Raw genomic sequence first — 16548 nt, forward strand, 5'->3', positions numbered from 1 at the left:
ATTCCCCACCATCCCCGTACATTTAACACTATACAATTTAGAGTTTGTGAAAAATTCTAGATCCTCGTCTGTGAGGAGGTTGGTGAACCTCGAGGGTAAAAATGTCACCCTCTCCTCGCCGGCAGATGTGGTGATGTGTAGTACGATCACCATGGTTCCGAATCGTGTGTTGATTCGTCTAGCAGACTGAATTTTCGCCGGCTCGGTCAGATCTTTGATGGGGACCTTCAAAGGGGAAGAGAGCACCTCGCAAGACGACAGCTTTGTAGAAAGATCCATCTAAAACCAAATAATATTGTCCTAATAATATTTGTCTGGATAGTCGAGTGGTTATAGTGTTTGCCTTCAAATCTAGAGGTTGCTGGTTCGATCCCCAGTCGATCCCTAAAAACTATGGGAACTATGTAAATATGATAGCAAAGAGGACCCATGCTGTTATTTTTATACTACAAGCTATATTAGTAAACTACAGCAGCGATATTTACCTTGTTGTAGGGGATGCGGAGAGTGTCTACCCCTCGGCAGATGCCTCTGGTTTTATACCGGGGTAGTGGGGAGCGCAAGGGCGGGGCTTAGAAAAATAATTCTTTCCTGCCGAGGACGGCCTTTCTACAGAATGGACACCTAACAATACGATTAGCACAATTTTTACAAAGAGTGTGCCAGCAAGTCATTAATACTATAGTCGGTAGATTTTCAAAACAAATACGACAACTGATTGTTCCTGCAGAGGGCAATTCTTCATTAGAACTGGTATCGCTATCGATATCTCTGGTTCTGTTTATTCGCTCTCCAGTAGAAACTAGTATTGCTTCCAACGAGTCTCGGATGTCTTCCCATATTGCGGGGGCTATACGGATCATTTCTGGAACATTTGTATCCTCCATAAAGTGGTTAGTTAGCCATAGTGTGTCCTGCAATTCCACTCTGACAGTCTGAACTACTGTCAAGATATCAATTAGATCGTAACCTTCCGGTCGGCTACCACTCCATCTTTGTAAAAAGTCAGCCAGCCTAAACTCTCGAATTTGTTGACGGTCGGCTTCAACTTGGCACGATACACACCGAGCAGCAGACCGTCGCATCTGGAAACATAGGTAAGTGTTTATTGTATGCCTAAATGTATACTTATATGTATTTTCCCCAATCCCGATCTCCTTACCCTAGTTCTTCCTGTTGAGGTTGATGGTTCAGGGTGAGCTCGCATCCATTGTGGAAGGACTCTTGGCACCCCTAAAGATGTTGATGGCTGGGGTTCTTGAGATCTTTGTACAGGGGTCAATGTAGTGTAGACTGGTGGAGGCTGGTCCAAGCTCACGCGTGAATTATTAGCCGCATCCTCGGCTTCCACAAGAGCCCTGTCAATCGGAGATGTACGGTCTTCAGCCATCTAAATAAAAACATGGACATGTTGTAAATGCAGCTTAAATGGTGGATAAAAGTTTAACAAAAATCATACAAATAAACCCACCGCTTGGATAACGGATGTAGCTCGCTCGTCACTTAAAAATGTTGTACTTGTTAAAATATAATTTCTGTCTCTTGTCCTAGGAGGGGTTTCTTTCTGAAAAGAAACTCAAATCAGTTTACATTTTAATTTGTGTTTTGTTTAGTACTTTATGTTACTAGTACTTACTCTTGGACGTTTTTCTGGAGCAGCGTCAGAAGTGGACACTAGCATCAGTAGGAAAACACACACGTTGAGACGAGCCATGGCTTTGAGAAGCTCGCATGTGTTTTGTGCTTAAATAGGCACCCTTGTTCTAAATATAAAATCACAAGGGGAGATCCCCCTTTAGGTACTTTTGACAGGAGGGAGAGAACCCTCCAGGTACTTCCGCCGCGTGGAATATGGAGTACGGACAGTGTTTAGTGAAATTCTGGTACTATCCGATATTCAATAGATTCATTTGCTGTAGAGTGTGTAATTCTTTTTTGATTGATGGTGCTGATGAAGAATGTGGTTGGTTTGTTACAAATATCTGTGATTTGGACTTTGACAAACTCAAATGTTTTGTTTGTGGAGAGATTCTACCCGTTCTTTGGAGTTTAGACAAGTGACCCAGTTTCCACACCACGGTAAGCTGTTAGGCTAGGCCGTAGGGTCCCAGCGCGTTCTTTTTGTTAACCCAGAGCTTCACCAAGAGTCCTAACCTCTGGGGTAGGCTGCCCCAACCATCGCAGCCTACGGTGATGGCCACTCCATAACTGATTTGCCACCTCCCAATGTTTGGTCCTTTGACAAATGTAAAGGGTTATTTACTCGGTGAAGCCTTTCAATTAACCCTTTTTGCCACTGACAAAGGATATTTTACTTTTATATGTTTTTTTTTGTCTCTGTCAACCTGTTCATTTTAAAAGTCATCAGGCTATTTACTAGGCGAACCGTTCATTTTAGCCTACGACATTTTATTTACTAAGAATGACAGAGATTTTTTAATTTTTGTTATTTTTTTGTCAGATTATAGTCCGAGGTGAGAGGGAAATTAGGTGACATGGAGGATAACGCAATGTTTTACGATTTTTAGGCCAACCTCCGTACCAGCCCCTGGACTTATGGGTTTTAAGCCTGCCTGTTGGGCGAGTACACATACTCACACACACACACTCACACATAGGGAGGATAACGCAATGTTTTACGATTTTTAGGCCAACCTCCGTACCAGCCCCTGGACTTATGGATTTTAAGCCTGCCTGTTGGGCGAGTACACATACTCACATACACACAAGGAAACACCTCGAACTATAATCCGATTTTTAATAAGGAACATCTCTATCCATGTACATTAAATGATTATCTACAAAATTACTACTTACATCTTGATATAAGACTACATTATCCCAATCTACTTTATTTGCAAAGTCGTGGATAAAAGATTCCGACAACCTTTGATATTTACATACAATACTCCAACATCCGTCAAAGTTTACAGCCATTTCCCGAAGAAAGTATTCGGGGAATTTCTGGCGCTTTAAAATTGGAGCCCAGTTCACTCTGTGAAAGTATATTCTGAGCATATCAATGGAAAAATCATAATGGGACGATAAAATTTCCCAATCTAAAAATCTACTAAATTTCATGACAAATTTGTCTGTTAGAACCCCGTGGGGCTCTTTGCTCTCCTGAGACAACAGTGACCAGGCGTTCTCCATCTCCAAGCTCATACTGACCGGTTTCATGGAGTGAAAGGTTTAAATAGTACTGTAGAGTGTAGGCTGCGCTGAATGCACACCTTTTATGGTCACCGGTGACACAGCTTATTCCCGGTAGGCAGAAATTGTAAATGGATGGGCCAGAGATTTCCCGTACGTTGGGATGAAAACCTCGCAAAAACTCTGCCTTTTCCCTACCTTTTGTGTAAATAATTTTAAAAGGAATGCAAAGTGCTGTAATTAAACCTTCATTGTATGGTACAGACCCTTCATTCCAACGGATACCATGATGCCGAGTTAACCAGCGAGCGGTTCTTTGCATTTTTTCATTTAAATTTGTAATACTATAAGGTGGTTTGAAAATAATTTGGCAGTTCAAAGAGCCACCGACAACGGCAAACTCTTTAATTATAAATTTGTTATCATTATCTGTGAATGCTTGAAACTCAACTACTGCAAACGCCATTTGGCCACCTTTTGTACAGTGATATCTCGTTCAACAAACGTTCGGCTATTAAAGTAGGCAACTGATCTGTACACTCGTTCACACCGGAAAGGACTTGATTGATACACTCTTTGATTAAATCGTCCCGGTAAAAAAGTTCCCTAAGTGAAATGTAAATTAGAGGGAGGTTATTAATAAACATGCACCATTCATTCTGGTTGAGAGTTATAGAGTGCTCGCCGTCAGAGACGTAAGCATACTGATGCCCAAAGACCATGTTTACCCTAATATCCTCCCCCGTATCTACTTTGAACGAGTATTGGTTCTTACCCTCGAGTGCTAGGGTGACGTCATTAAAGTGAGTTGCAAGCTGACAAAATGCATCGTATGACCAATAAACGCAACCTTTTCTACCTTTAAATAATATTCCGAGCCCTCTATTTAGAAAAATCCCCGTCACGACACATTTTGTTAGGTCATTATCCAAATGATAGTCTGATTTCAAGAAAACCCCGGTTAGTAAATTTATAGGTTCTTTGCTCTTGGGAATGAGCATCGGCTCTATACTTACATCCGCTCCCTGCGACGTCATCGCTCATACTAAATTTTCTTTAAACGGTTACCTTATTAACAGTACCTGTCAGTAATGAATATGTCATGTGAGTATCATGTAAAAGTAAACAGTACGCGGACGTATTTGCTGTAAAGGCTGTACTGGACTCAAACTCTACTCGCACATCAATAGGGCCTGATTTTATGGAATCATTTTGCTTTGAACAGTCAATAACGTACAGGGGTGCTTTGTCTTTGTATTTTTCTTTGTCCACTGCTGGATAGCTTTGTTTCCCGTAGTACGAAGAATGGAAACGGAAAAACATTTCATAGAAGATAGACCAATCACCGTGAATGTTATCATATGGATAGTACTGCGAATTTAAATAAACTTTAATATTTTTTAGATCGCAAGCATCAAAACATGACATGTCCTGTTTTATGTCATTTTTGCGACTAGTCTGAAATCCTACTATTACGTAACGAGGTTTTTCAAGCTGACTAGAGGTCTTTACAGTCCACGATTGTAAAGTGGTCTGTGGTACTGATGGATACTCGTGCAGTTCCCACGATCTAAACGGTAAATGTACCTTTGTATCTTTTTCAATCATCTTTAGTAGTTTCAAACGGCAAGGATCAGATACGGTAACGTGTGGCACCCTCCAGTATACTCCTGTAATTTCCAAAACTACTTCAGCAGCGTTTGTACTGTGTACTGCGTTTAAATCGGTCGATGACCGCAAAAGAATCAATTCTTGTCTGACATTAGCAATTACACGCTTATAGTCCTCGGCAAACCCCAGCAACATGTGCAAAGGAACACTGAATGAAAACTCTGTAATTTTCTCCGTTTTCCCAGAACCTAACCAACAAGCGTTTTTTAAACTTTCCAGTTCACCCTGTTGTACCGATAACAGGTTTTTAATGGTGGTTGTTATACCTACATTTTTTATTCGATCGACCTCGACACCCCCGATTTCATATCTAATATCATCAAAAAGAAACGCTACAGCATTATTGACAAAATGAACTTCTGCAGCAGTTCCATCCTGTTTCTTTCCGCTAACTCTGCCCACGATATGGAGAGTACTGTCAAACGGTGCAGTTATTATGTCCTGTTGACTGATTGGTATACGTATTTCATCGTTATTCTTAAAGGTCGATGAAGCGTACGGTTTATGAGTGTGAAACTCAATACCTGTGATTACATCACTGTACTCTGCTTTATTTTCTATGTCCAACATCTTGAACTTTAAATCCTAATGAACGCAAAAACTTTGTGTTGGTTGATGTTAACCGTACAGTGTCTTGACGCTTACTGATGGGTAAAGATTTTGTGACCTCCCTAAATACCAAACCCATTTTTCCTCCTTATATGCAGCCTGATGGATATATTTTCGTTTCTCAAGTTGATTCTCTCACCGTTTTGATCTTTGAGAGTGATTGTAACGTTGTTTATCCTCTTGACGTTCACAGGCAAATAAATGATTGTGTTGGGTACCTCCACTATTTTATAGCCCGGACCCACGTTTGGGTAGAACTCGTGTATGACATGGCCCTCAGCTCCATTGTCATACGAACCTCGAACTATATTACACTCTACGCGTATTACGTTTACATTAATGATGCTTACTGTTCGGTCGGAAGCGTGTTTTTCACTTGCTTTCAAAATTTTACTATCAAAACCCAGTAGAGGAGCAAGCGTGTTACTTTGTGTAAAATCAATAGCTTGGCTACACTTTATTTCCGATTTTAGCGTATTGTTATTTGCTTTCAATTCCAATTCCACATCCTTCCCTACTTTTTCTTTTAGAGCAGTTTCTAAATCTTCAATCTCATATGCCCCTTCAGCTATTTCAATCATTTTACCATCGCCGTAATAAAATTTGTTATTTTTACTCGCTTCAATATTTGGGATCGAGTGAAACGTCATCAAGTCTATAAGGCCAATCTCCCATTCTCCTTCACTAACGTCAACAGGTGGGAAGTAATCTTTTGAAACATAGGAACCCCTTCCACTCAAGCTAAACATTGTCGAGAAACTGTAAGCACAAGTGTCCGCATACAACTGAATTGAAATTTTGCTTCCGCTCGTAGTTATAGTAAATGTCGCAGCTACCAAAATACTGTAAAAGTTCACGTGGTGGCTTGAGATTACCAAAACTATCGAAATAGTACACGATATCTTTTACCTTTTTATAACACACCCAGTGAGTACCGTTGCCGAAACTAGAATCCAAGTTTACAATAGCCGATTCATTTTCTTTTGGTGCGCTAGGTAGAGTGTCTCTCATATAAACTCCTCTAAAGTGTGGTATACGTAGTTCTTTTGCATAGTGTAATAAATCATAATTTGTCAAAGGCCTTATCGGGATCGAGCTTTTTTTTTACCAACTCTTTTCTTTGTCTTTTTCTTACCGGCCCCTTGTTTTGGGTAAGGTCTTAGGTACAAACCTTTACCCTTTGGGTACGGTCTAAGGTACAACCCGTTTCCCTTGGTAGGAGATTTACGCTTAACTGGGTTTTTCTTCTTCTTTTTACCACCCCCTAACTTTGTTTTAGTCTTCATAGCTGTAGTAACAGCCCAAGCAGCTGCTTTTTCAGCCAAAGATGCGTCTGAGGATTTAAATCGTCGCCACGCGCGCTCGGCCAATTCAGCGTCGGCCTGCCGTCTGTTCTCGGAATCTTTGTATTGCGAGTACGCAATGTCGTGCTGTTTGCAAGCTTCGTCTAATCCGTTGATTCCTTTGTCACCTCTAGCTAATCTTTTGGCTAATTTTGTACCTGGCCCACAGTAATTATAACCAGGTAAGTGAGCTTCAAATGGTAACAAATCTACAGCCTTGTTTACAACGGAGGATATAATACCTCTTCCTGTGACTGCTCGTCTGCGTCTAACCGATGTTTTCCTCTTCCCTGCCATTTTATAACTGATGACTGATACGTACTACAATGTTTTAAATAGGTCATCCCATGTAGACTGCTCCCGGACAACCTGTGTATTCCAATCTTCAAAACTAGGGTAACTAGCCCTCCCCCTGTTTATCTGTTTGTACAGTGTATAGGCCAGATCTGCCACCACTTCCTTGACGTATTCTTTATTTACAGCATCGTTTAACCATCGTGGTTTACCTACGTTTGTCAGCCGTTTACTTTTAACGTCCCAATGTTTATCTTTATCGGGTAAAATTGAATTATTTTGTAGATATTGCAAGGTAACTGCATCGTGAATGTGGGAAGGATCGGAGACCTGTCCTAACCGTTTATTCTTGAAATTCCATGCTAGTCCGCCTTGTAAAGGTGTGTGATTGTCCAAGTATTGTTTATTTACGGCATCTCCCCCTTTACTGGGGGGTGCTACATTCTGAATAACTGTATTTTTAACATCAAAAGCTCCATTTTTATTTTTTTGCAACGTGTTTTTATTGAAATACTCGAGATTTACAGCGTCTTTGTTGCCAACTGGGGAGGCAACATTCTGTATGACCAACTGTTTTGCATCAAAAGACCCTACACCTCGTGTTATAGTGTTTTCTTTGAGAAATGATAGGTTAACGGCATCTCCATCCGCCTTTGGTGGAGCAACATCTTGCAGCCGGTAATGGTGTATCGAGTATGCGGTGGCGTCAGAGAACTTAAGCGGGGTATGAAGATCCATATATTGTTTTGTTACCGCATCTTTAACATCAACTGGATCAGCTATATTACATACACGTGTGTTTTGAGCATCAAAATGACCACTTTGCAGTGTCATACAGTTTAAAAGTGAATTCGCATGCGATCTAAAATTCATCGCATCAAGATTGTCTTTTGGATCGTCGACATTGCACAGACGTTTACCTTGCATATCGTAGCTACCATCCTGTGACAATGCAAAGCCTACGCCTTTGGGTCCAACAAGACCCTTCTCCTTCTTAGTATAACGTCCAAACTTGTCTATGCCCATCGTGAGACTGACTTGTATCGACTGTTTCCGCTACCTTTTATGTATCCTGCTTCGTGTAGTTCCTCTACAATGTTTACAATCTCGTTACTATGTGAAGTATTTCCCGTTTCAGCTGATGCTACCAACAGTTTTAGTCTATCGACCAACTCGTTGGGATTATCCCAATGCACTATATCGCGAGACTTTGTACTTTTCCATGACATTCCTCTACCCTGTCTGACGGGAAACAGATCTTTGATAACGTGTCTGTATTTCAAACTACTATCACGTCTGATTTGATTGTCAAAATTATAACCCTTTTTGTGAGCATTTGACGCAATCAATATACTTTTGTAAGCATTTAGATCGTCCTCTGCATACACATCGCTGTTTGGCAGTCTTTTAAATATAAGCTCATAGAGCCCCTCGGAAGGTGGGTATCTCGTGTTGTTAACAATAATGGTACCGTCAGTGTCAAATTCCATCACCTTGTTTCCAATCATTAAAGTTTTTCCTCTTTCATCAAACCTTGGACCATAGTCGTGGTCAATAGTTCTATGTTTTCCACCGGCGTCTCGTATAAACTGGGTCATATATTTTCTAGTTAACGGGTTCTCAAACTGCTCTTCAATGTACTTAGATGCTGTTTGAAAGCCTAATGGAGACGAAACAACCTCTTCCAATTGACTAGTTTCAGCTCTAGGTGTTGATATGGCTTCTGGTTTAAACGATTGTCCAATGTAATCATCGTCATCACTCTCATAGTCCATTGGCTCTTCTTTAGAAAGCTGTTCAATTTTAACATCTGTTTTTGGTTCGCCTTTTTTTAGTTCTCTAATTAACGGTTTGTATTGCTGCTCTAGCAGTTTTTCACTCTCCACACTACCATCTTTAAACTGTCTAAATTTACGCCTAACTGCTTCTTTCAACTCTGCTATTTGCAGAGTGAGATGTTTATTCTTCCGCGTCATCTTTGATAATGAGCCTAAAACACCACAGCTAGCCTCTTAAGGCAATTCAATCTGCCGAAAAAATAGTGCACGTTTCTTATGTTTACGTAGGTAGTGCACTACTTCTTTCAAAGATATGCCCGAGGTAATATCTATATCTCGGTAGTATCTCTTTGTCACTAGATCAAATTGCGGAATAGTGTACCTTTTTGACCAATTCCGAAAAACAAACGTTCTTTTCCAATTATCTCTCCATTGTGGTATTTCCGCTACGGTATACCGCTCACTAACGTCACTTTTTTCCATATACCTCTGCAAAAAAGACATTGGACGCTTCATCTCATTGTGGTGTAACAGAAACGAGTTCAATAACCAAAATTCACTTGGATTCGCTCCAGTGAACTCACGCCATTGGTCAAACAGTTGACGATCAGTTATCGTATACACGCCATTATTGAAACTTATTCCAAAACTTTCGCTATATTGTTGTAAAGTTGGCAACGCAGCCTTTAGAAATTCTGTTGTAAACAGTCCTTGGCACAAGTTGTTTACCCCGGCATAAGGTTTACCACGAGATCTCGGTAATCCCGGAGGTACCGGACCATATGCTACATTATAACTCACATCGATATGGCATTTCGACGCCATCGCAGTTTTATAAATCGTCAGAGGTGATCTTATTGGTAGAGTCCGTTCAGTCAATACTATACATCTTGCTGCATAGGGAATATTGCAACCATATTCGAGCATTCGGAGGTAGATCTGGGTAAAGTTTATGCTACCATGAAGGTTGCGCAATGGTAAAACCTTACCAAAAATATCCGGAAACGGTCTAAATCTCGAAATAATATTATGGGACTCTCTAACTGTGCAGTTGTTCATATCTTCGTGATAGACCACCAGTTCAAGTGGAACTTTCTTTTCTTCGCATTTTTCCAAAAATCTAATCCAAATTTCACGGTTGTATGTACGTTCACTCGCAGATATCATTAACAAGATAACCGGGGGTAGTACAGCGCTCTGTTTTGGCACTTTATGTCTCCAACACCGCCTATTGTACTTGTGACCATGACGTCCTTTTCTGCTACAGTAGTTTCCACAAAACTTTTTCTTATCGGAATAGTAATATGTGCAAAGATTAGATTTAACATTATGAAGTTTGGTATCGTAACCTCTAAGGTCGTTGTAGGTGTAGATGTTAACCATTATAACTCCTCAATGAAACTGTCAAATCCTATACGGTATCTTCCTTTATTAGTGTCTCGAGTCTTGTCGATAACTAAGAACCCATGATTGTCTTTCCACGCCAGTGAACACAACTGTTTGAATTTATCAAATGGCATGTCGGTAGTGACATGGTCGCTATATACATGTCGTAAATTCGTATCATCCTGTTTGAATAGTATTAAAAGGTTTGCGTTGTCTCTGATAAGCTGCTTTGGTATAGCACTATACGTCTGACCCAAATAAAAGGTGTCAATATTGTTATGCCTACCCATAGTGAAATAGTTTGTAATGTTGTTGTGTTTCTCACAGGATATATCGTCAAATATCATTATTGAATGTTGTTTAGCCTTATTTGGATGAACTACCAAGTTGTTGTCACCATATGCAAAATAACCAATTTCCTTAGGCAGAGCCAATGGTAAAAACTGGTATTTGGGCTGATTCAGGGATTTACAGAAAATGTAGATATTTTCAAAAACAAGACCATTTGGATCGAATAATAAATTAAACACAACATTTGTTTTACCCGAGTTGCTGGGGCCTGAAAGAATCCCGCGAATTGAGTCTGGTAGCAGATGGCCATGTTTATTTTTAGATGCCAGACCCTCGCCGAGATACTCGTCATAGTTTTTTACCGTCAAAGGGGGACTCTGCTGTGCCACACGCATCGTGTTCAACTGATGTAGCACACTCACCCTATCGTTTATAAATACGCCCGGATGCAGCTGCTTGATCTACACAGAGCCGTCACCGGATGCTCTAAATAAGAATGTCGCTTTTACTAAGCCACGTGTCGCTTCTCTTGTCAAAGCCAAGCCATCTGACTTTTATTTTATCTCCTTTCCGCTGTAACACTCTTTCAACTAAATATACATTTCCAGTCTTTGATTTATTTAGCTCCTGTTCATAAAACCCTCCCTTTAGTATTTCACCGTTATGGTCTTTGAGTACATATGTAGGTGGCTTTGTCGGTTTGATGGCGTAAATGGTGAAAACCTCGTTTGTCCAGTTTGGCAGATAGCCTTTAGTAAAAACTCTTTTATACTTGCTAATCCTAACACTATCCCCCAGTTTAAATTTTGGTGCCACCCTTTTTCCCTTCTTGTTTATCCTTTTTAATATTTCCTTTACATTCTTTTGTTTCACATCTTTTGGTTTCATACCAATTGTTTTATGTACCGAGTTATTATATCGTTTGAGAATATCAGGAAGTAATGACAACCATTCATATGTACCCTTTGCGGTAAACTCTTTCCACATCCACTGTTTCAAAGTTCTGTTATATCTTTCCACGATACTAGCTTTTAAATCAGAAAACGTAGAATAATGGTTAATTTTATACTTTTTCATGAGGGCACCAATATGTTTATTAAACCATTCGGTTCCTTGATCGGTTTGAAAGTGTTTCATCTTATGTTTTATCAAAATAGGTTCAAGTGCCTTGGCAACTGCCGGACCTGTCTTATCTTTTAATGGGACTGCAAACCCGAGTTTTGAAAAACAATTGATCATAGTCATGATGTACCGATTACCTTTATTTAGCTTTGCATAAGGCTGCATCTCTACGAGATCGGCCTGGTACAAATCATTCAACCCTTTAAGAGTCACTTTCCGTCTAGTGTAATTTTTTCTAGCAGGTTTGTGTAGCTCTTCAGCTATAGCACGTCTGACATTCATTGTTAAAATGATACAACTTGACAGTGTATTGATAATTTATTAAGTTTTTAGGAATGCTGCGGCCCCTCCACCGCCGCAGCTCGTGATGGCCTCCAAAAACAAACTAGTTGCCACCTCCGTTTATTTTTTTGTTTGTTTTACAAACATTTAGTTTTTACAATATTTACAAGTTACTTTATGGAAGATAAATAACGGAGTCATGCAAATGCGGCATGTTTCTTTGGGGACTTTAAACTTTGGATACATGTAGTTACCTCTTCGCTTTAAGCGAGAAGGAAGATCAACCATTCTTCCACAGTCAATACATAACCTACTAGAGCCTCTAAAAGACTCGTAGTAGTTTAGGGTTACGTAACCACAGTTTTCTCTATGACAGTTCAAAATGTCCTGCCTTAGCGCTGATGGAAGATCAGCACTTTCTTTTACATAAGGGAAAAGGATAACGTTTGTACAAATCTCCCTAATTGAAAGCTCAGACAAGGACAACATGATGGCAAGAAGGTTCCAAATAGAATAGTCTTTTTATTTGCCCCCCAGAAAAGCTGCGGCCCCTCCACCGCCGCAGCTCGTGACGGCCTCCAAAAACAAACTAGTTGCCGTCTCCGTTCCCCCAAAATTTCTCTTACCACCTTCTCAAGGATGGGATCAAGGATTGTAGACAGGAACATCTTCTCAATCTGGTCCAATTGTATAGACGTGCTGCACAGATGGTGCATCTATCTCTTGGAGTCTTAAATTTTGGTACACATACAATTGTTCCAAACCGTCGAAAAAAAATATTCGCTGCCTCTCCACAATCCTTACAAAACTCTTCATTGTCGAGAAAACAAATATGGTAGTAGACATAGCCACAGTTTTCATGGTGGTAATTGAATATATAATCTTTAATCACTGGTGGGAATGCTGCTTGCTTTACAGCACTCAAAAGAAACATGTTATCAATAATTGTTCTAGCTGAGAGCTCAAGTAGGGACAACATGGTGGCGAGAAGGTTCCAAGTGGAATGACACTCACCCCTCCACACATGGTTTACGGGCCTTTCGGCCGCGCCAGTGACCTTCATACATGGTTTAGAGGCGTTTTAGTCAGCCGTGCCAGTGACCTTCACACATGGTTTACGGGCTTTTTAGTCAGCCGCGCCAGTGACCATCATTCACACATGCACAAGGAGTAGCTCAAGTCCCTCCAGATTTGAGCGCCTCAATGTACAAACACATTCAAAAATAGCCCCACTCCAGTTGGATCTCAGCCACCATGTGTTTCGCATCGTGTTTCGGCTGGATATTCTCTATCAAGCGCGACGAGCCGTCACCGTTTATCGTCAAGACAAGGGTGGTATTTCTTAGGCCGGTGGAGCCAATCTACGAAGAACTTCGACCCTTGGATCTCAGGCCACCACCGTTACCACCGAGAAACACAGAATATGCCACCATAAAGGTATGTAGTGATAGTGGAGAGGGGAGCGCAACACATGTGCAGCATGTGCAACATGTGTTCAGTGTCCAACATGATCTCTCTGATGCTGATCGTTAGTGATTTTGTTCAACATTATTTATATCGCAGGATATGTGAATTTTTAAATTTGATTGAAGAAGACAACGATTCAGACACAGACTCGGAATTTGGGGTCAATTGGGGACCAGGAGGGTGGAACGGGTGGAACGAGGTGGATATTGGGGACTGGGGGGAGTGGAGTGACAGTGGTAGTAGTGATTCAGGAGTTGAGATTTTGGTGAGTTTTTTGAATTTTAAACCCATATGGAAGTGTATCATAATTGCTACCATGTTTCCTTTTTGGTCCAGTAATTTTAAACTGTTTGACCTCACTGATTGTAACTATATTCCTATCCTTTGTTCGTCTGATTCTATTTTCCTCAATGTCCATTGTTTGTGCAGCATCACCAAGGACCATCTCTTTCAAACTGTCAAATCCAATCTTTTTAGAAGTTTTCATGTTTAATGTAAGCCCTTTTACTTTACAAACGGGAATCAATTTTTGTTTGTTTGTTGACCACACGAGGTATGCATAGGTTTTTGGTCCTCCAGATACAAACTCTGTTATATATGAACCTGGTCCATACTCGGCCAACTCATCGGTCATTTCCCCTAGATAATCTCCCGTGGGAACTCTATACAAACCGCCCTTGTATACATACAATACAGAATCAGTATCATAATACAACACTTGACCACCCAAGGCATCTAGATGCTCATAGAGCTTCAATCTCGCTTGGGCAGTAGTGTAAGCTGCCACCACAACATTAACATTTTGCAATGGCTCACCAACCTCATCAATGTACTCCCAGCTGACAACAACAACCTCGTCATTGACAATCTGTACTCTATTTACATCAATTTCAGGGCTAGTTAACATTTTGAAAAGTGTTTTTGGGTCCCTGACAATCGTAGCTTTGGTCTGATTTTCACGCTGTCCAAATTTTCCCCAAAACGAGTTCAACATCAGTTTAGCCAATGACCTCAAGCCACCATTCTTTACAATTTTGTCTTTTTCCAGCTGGACACCCTCTTTTTTAAAATAGTCGTCAATGTACTTGTTTTTGTCCTCGTCTGTTTCACACCAACCCGGGAACCCGGATGCTTCCTGTTTCATTTTTAAAAATTTATTTATAAAGTCAGTAAACAATCCCCCATTTTCATATGTGGCTACCTTATACTCCCAAAGTTCATACATGTCGAGTACAACATAACCCTTTTCTACGGCTTTACGAACTTCGTCCATGGTCCAGGTCCCAATAAGTGCTCTGTCACCACTTTCGTGGTCGCAATCACTTTGAATCTGACCATCTCCACAAGTCGCGCACAAAACAAACATTAACTTGTCATTCATTTTGGCCGGGAGCACAGGATGGTAAAGATCGCGTGGTGGGAGTACTTTACACTTCAATAGGCCTTCGACATTAAGACCTCTCTGCCTACACTCTCTATCACCTACATAGATCGTTGGATGGCCTACAGGGTACTTGCCATATTTACATACCCAGGGATAGAGAGAGCATACATCCACGTATTCAATGGTTTCCCCTTCAGCGCATTTGTGATAGGTTTTAGCATTACCGGTTCGGCCCCCAAAAAATGCTTGCCTCGGGTTCAGAGGTAAATTGTTGAGGATCGGCAACTTTTCTAGGTGTTTCAGGTTTTCCGTCTTTTTTAACTTTCTAAATTCACATTCCCACATTTGTACGACGTTATCGCCCAACTTTGCTATTTTAGTTTTAGTCCGTTCATATCGCAAGTGAAGTGAGTCAGAGGGATCCTCTTTCAAAGCAAGTTCACGGTCGTAGGGAAAGCATTTGGGGCAGCCATGGAAGTAGCAGCCTTGAAATTCGTAAATATTTTGACCATCATACCCATCAACTTTCATTCCATTGATCTTAACTTCTTTTCCACGGCCAGCGTGTTCAATTCTAACTCCACGTTTCTCCTCTTCCCACGATAGCCACTGTAACGCGATTGCCGATTGAGCGTCTGTAAGCCTATAACCGTTTTTAGGAACGATGCCGATAGTATTTTTCTTCAAAAAGTTCCGACGGAAGGCCAGGTTACAAGCACTGGCAATGGTTACAGCCTCGAGAAACGGGTCCACATTACACTCTTCCAGGAAAATTGAACGGAACTTTAAACAAGCTTGGGCTAGGATATCAACATCCGAGATACAGTACTCGAGGATTTCTTTTTTAAAGTCAAATGTAACGCGGTTTGCAACCTGATCATTATACCAGTTTTCAAAATCTTTGTGTGATTTTTCAAACATAGATTCTGGACAGTAAAACTCCTTTGCTGGCATAGGGCCCACATAATTTTGATTCTCAAGGGTGTTGAAAAGGTGGGGAAAATAGCCTTTCTTCTTTTCTGGAGGCAGGTCAAATGCTTTAGGTAGTGCAGCAAGAGGCATAGGGAAATAACTAAGTGAATCAACAAACCTCACATTGTCAATTTCCATCAAAATTACCTTAGTTCCCCGCATTACAAGTTTCGGGGTGAACTTTGTATCTTCTAGCACATACTTGAGCAAAAATTGGAAGTCAAAGCCCTGCCCATTGTGTGCAATTACACAGACATCTTTGAAATTTTTACGGACCTGCATCACATAGTCCATGAACTGAGTGACCGGTTCAGATTTAAAGACTCTTGTTCGATTTTTACAAGCCATACAAAATTTAGCCTCAATACACTGATAGCAAAACTGTTGTGACACACACAAGTTTACTTGATGCAATTTAGACTCGGGATCTGAGGGCAGGGACTCATCTTGACGGGTTTCCAAGTCAAAGAAAATAAACAGAAAATCTTTTGACTTTGGCTTTCTCGTGTCAGGCTTCATATAACATTTGTGATTAGGGTCTTCAAAAGAACCACACGGTTTACAATATACTTCGCCACATTTGTGAGGCTTGGACCGTTCTCTAATCCAAACCAGTTTCCCACAATCGAGACATTTCTTTACATTTTTACACTTGTCAGCTTCATGCGCGATAAAACATCCCTGATTTTTATAAGTCATGTTACATTTAGGGCACAGAACACCACCATTTTCCTCTACACAAGGAGGTGAAATGGTCTGACACTGTGAGCAGATGTTTGAGCAGCGGTGGGCTCCT

The 16548-nt window shown here is 40.7% G+C and overlaps 1 protein-coding gene across 1 annotated transcript; it reads right to left on the minus strand.

The window, feature by feature from the left end:
* Window positions 1–13643: 13643 nt before the first annotated feature.
* LOC128982595 (uncharacterized) lies at window positions 13644–16271 on the minus strand. Its single transcript, XM_054401555.1, has 2 exons — window positions 14086–16271; window positions 13644–13851 (listed from the first exon to the last, which is right to left on the minus strand). Exons 1-2 carry the CDS (start codon window positions 16269–16271, stop codon window positions 13644–13646), a joined length of 2394 nt encoding a protein of 797 aa, XP_054257530.1.
* Window positions 16272–16548: the final 277 nt, after the last annotated feature.

The sequence above is a fragment of the Macrosteles quadrilineatus genome, unplaced genomic scaffold, assembly GCF_028750875.1.
Source record: "Macrosteles quadrilineatus isolate MER2022 unplaced genomic scaffold, UCM_ALF_1.0 Scaffold_697__1_contigs__length_36916, whole genome shotgun sequence".
Lineage (NCBI taxonomy): Eukaryota > Metazoa > Arthropoda > Insecta > Hemiptera > Cicadellidae > Macrosteles > Macrosteles quadrilineatus.

What these genes read in the sequence shown, in the direction of transcription:
- LOC128982595 (XM_054401555.1), bottom strand. Translation starts at nt 16,271, where the DNA reads ATGAAGCCTGACACGAGAAAGCCAAAGTCAAAAGATTTTCTGTTTATT. An exon ending in TATGATACTGATTCTGTATT is followed by an intron (nt 13,852 to 14,085) that starts GTATGTATACAA and finishes TGGATTTGACAG; the next exon opens with TTTGAAAGAGATGGTCCTTG.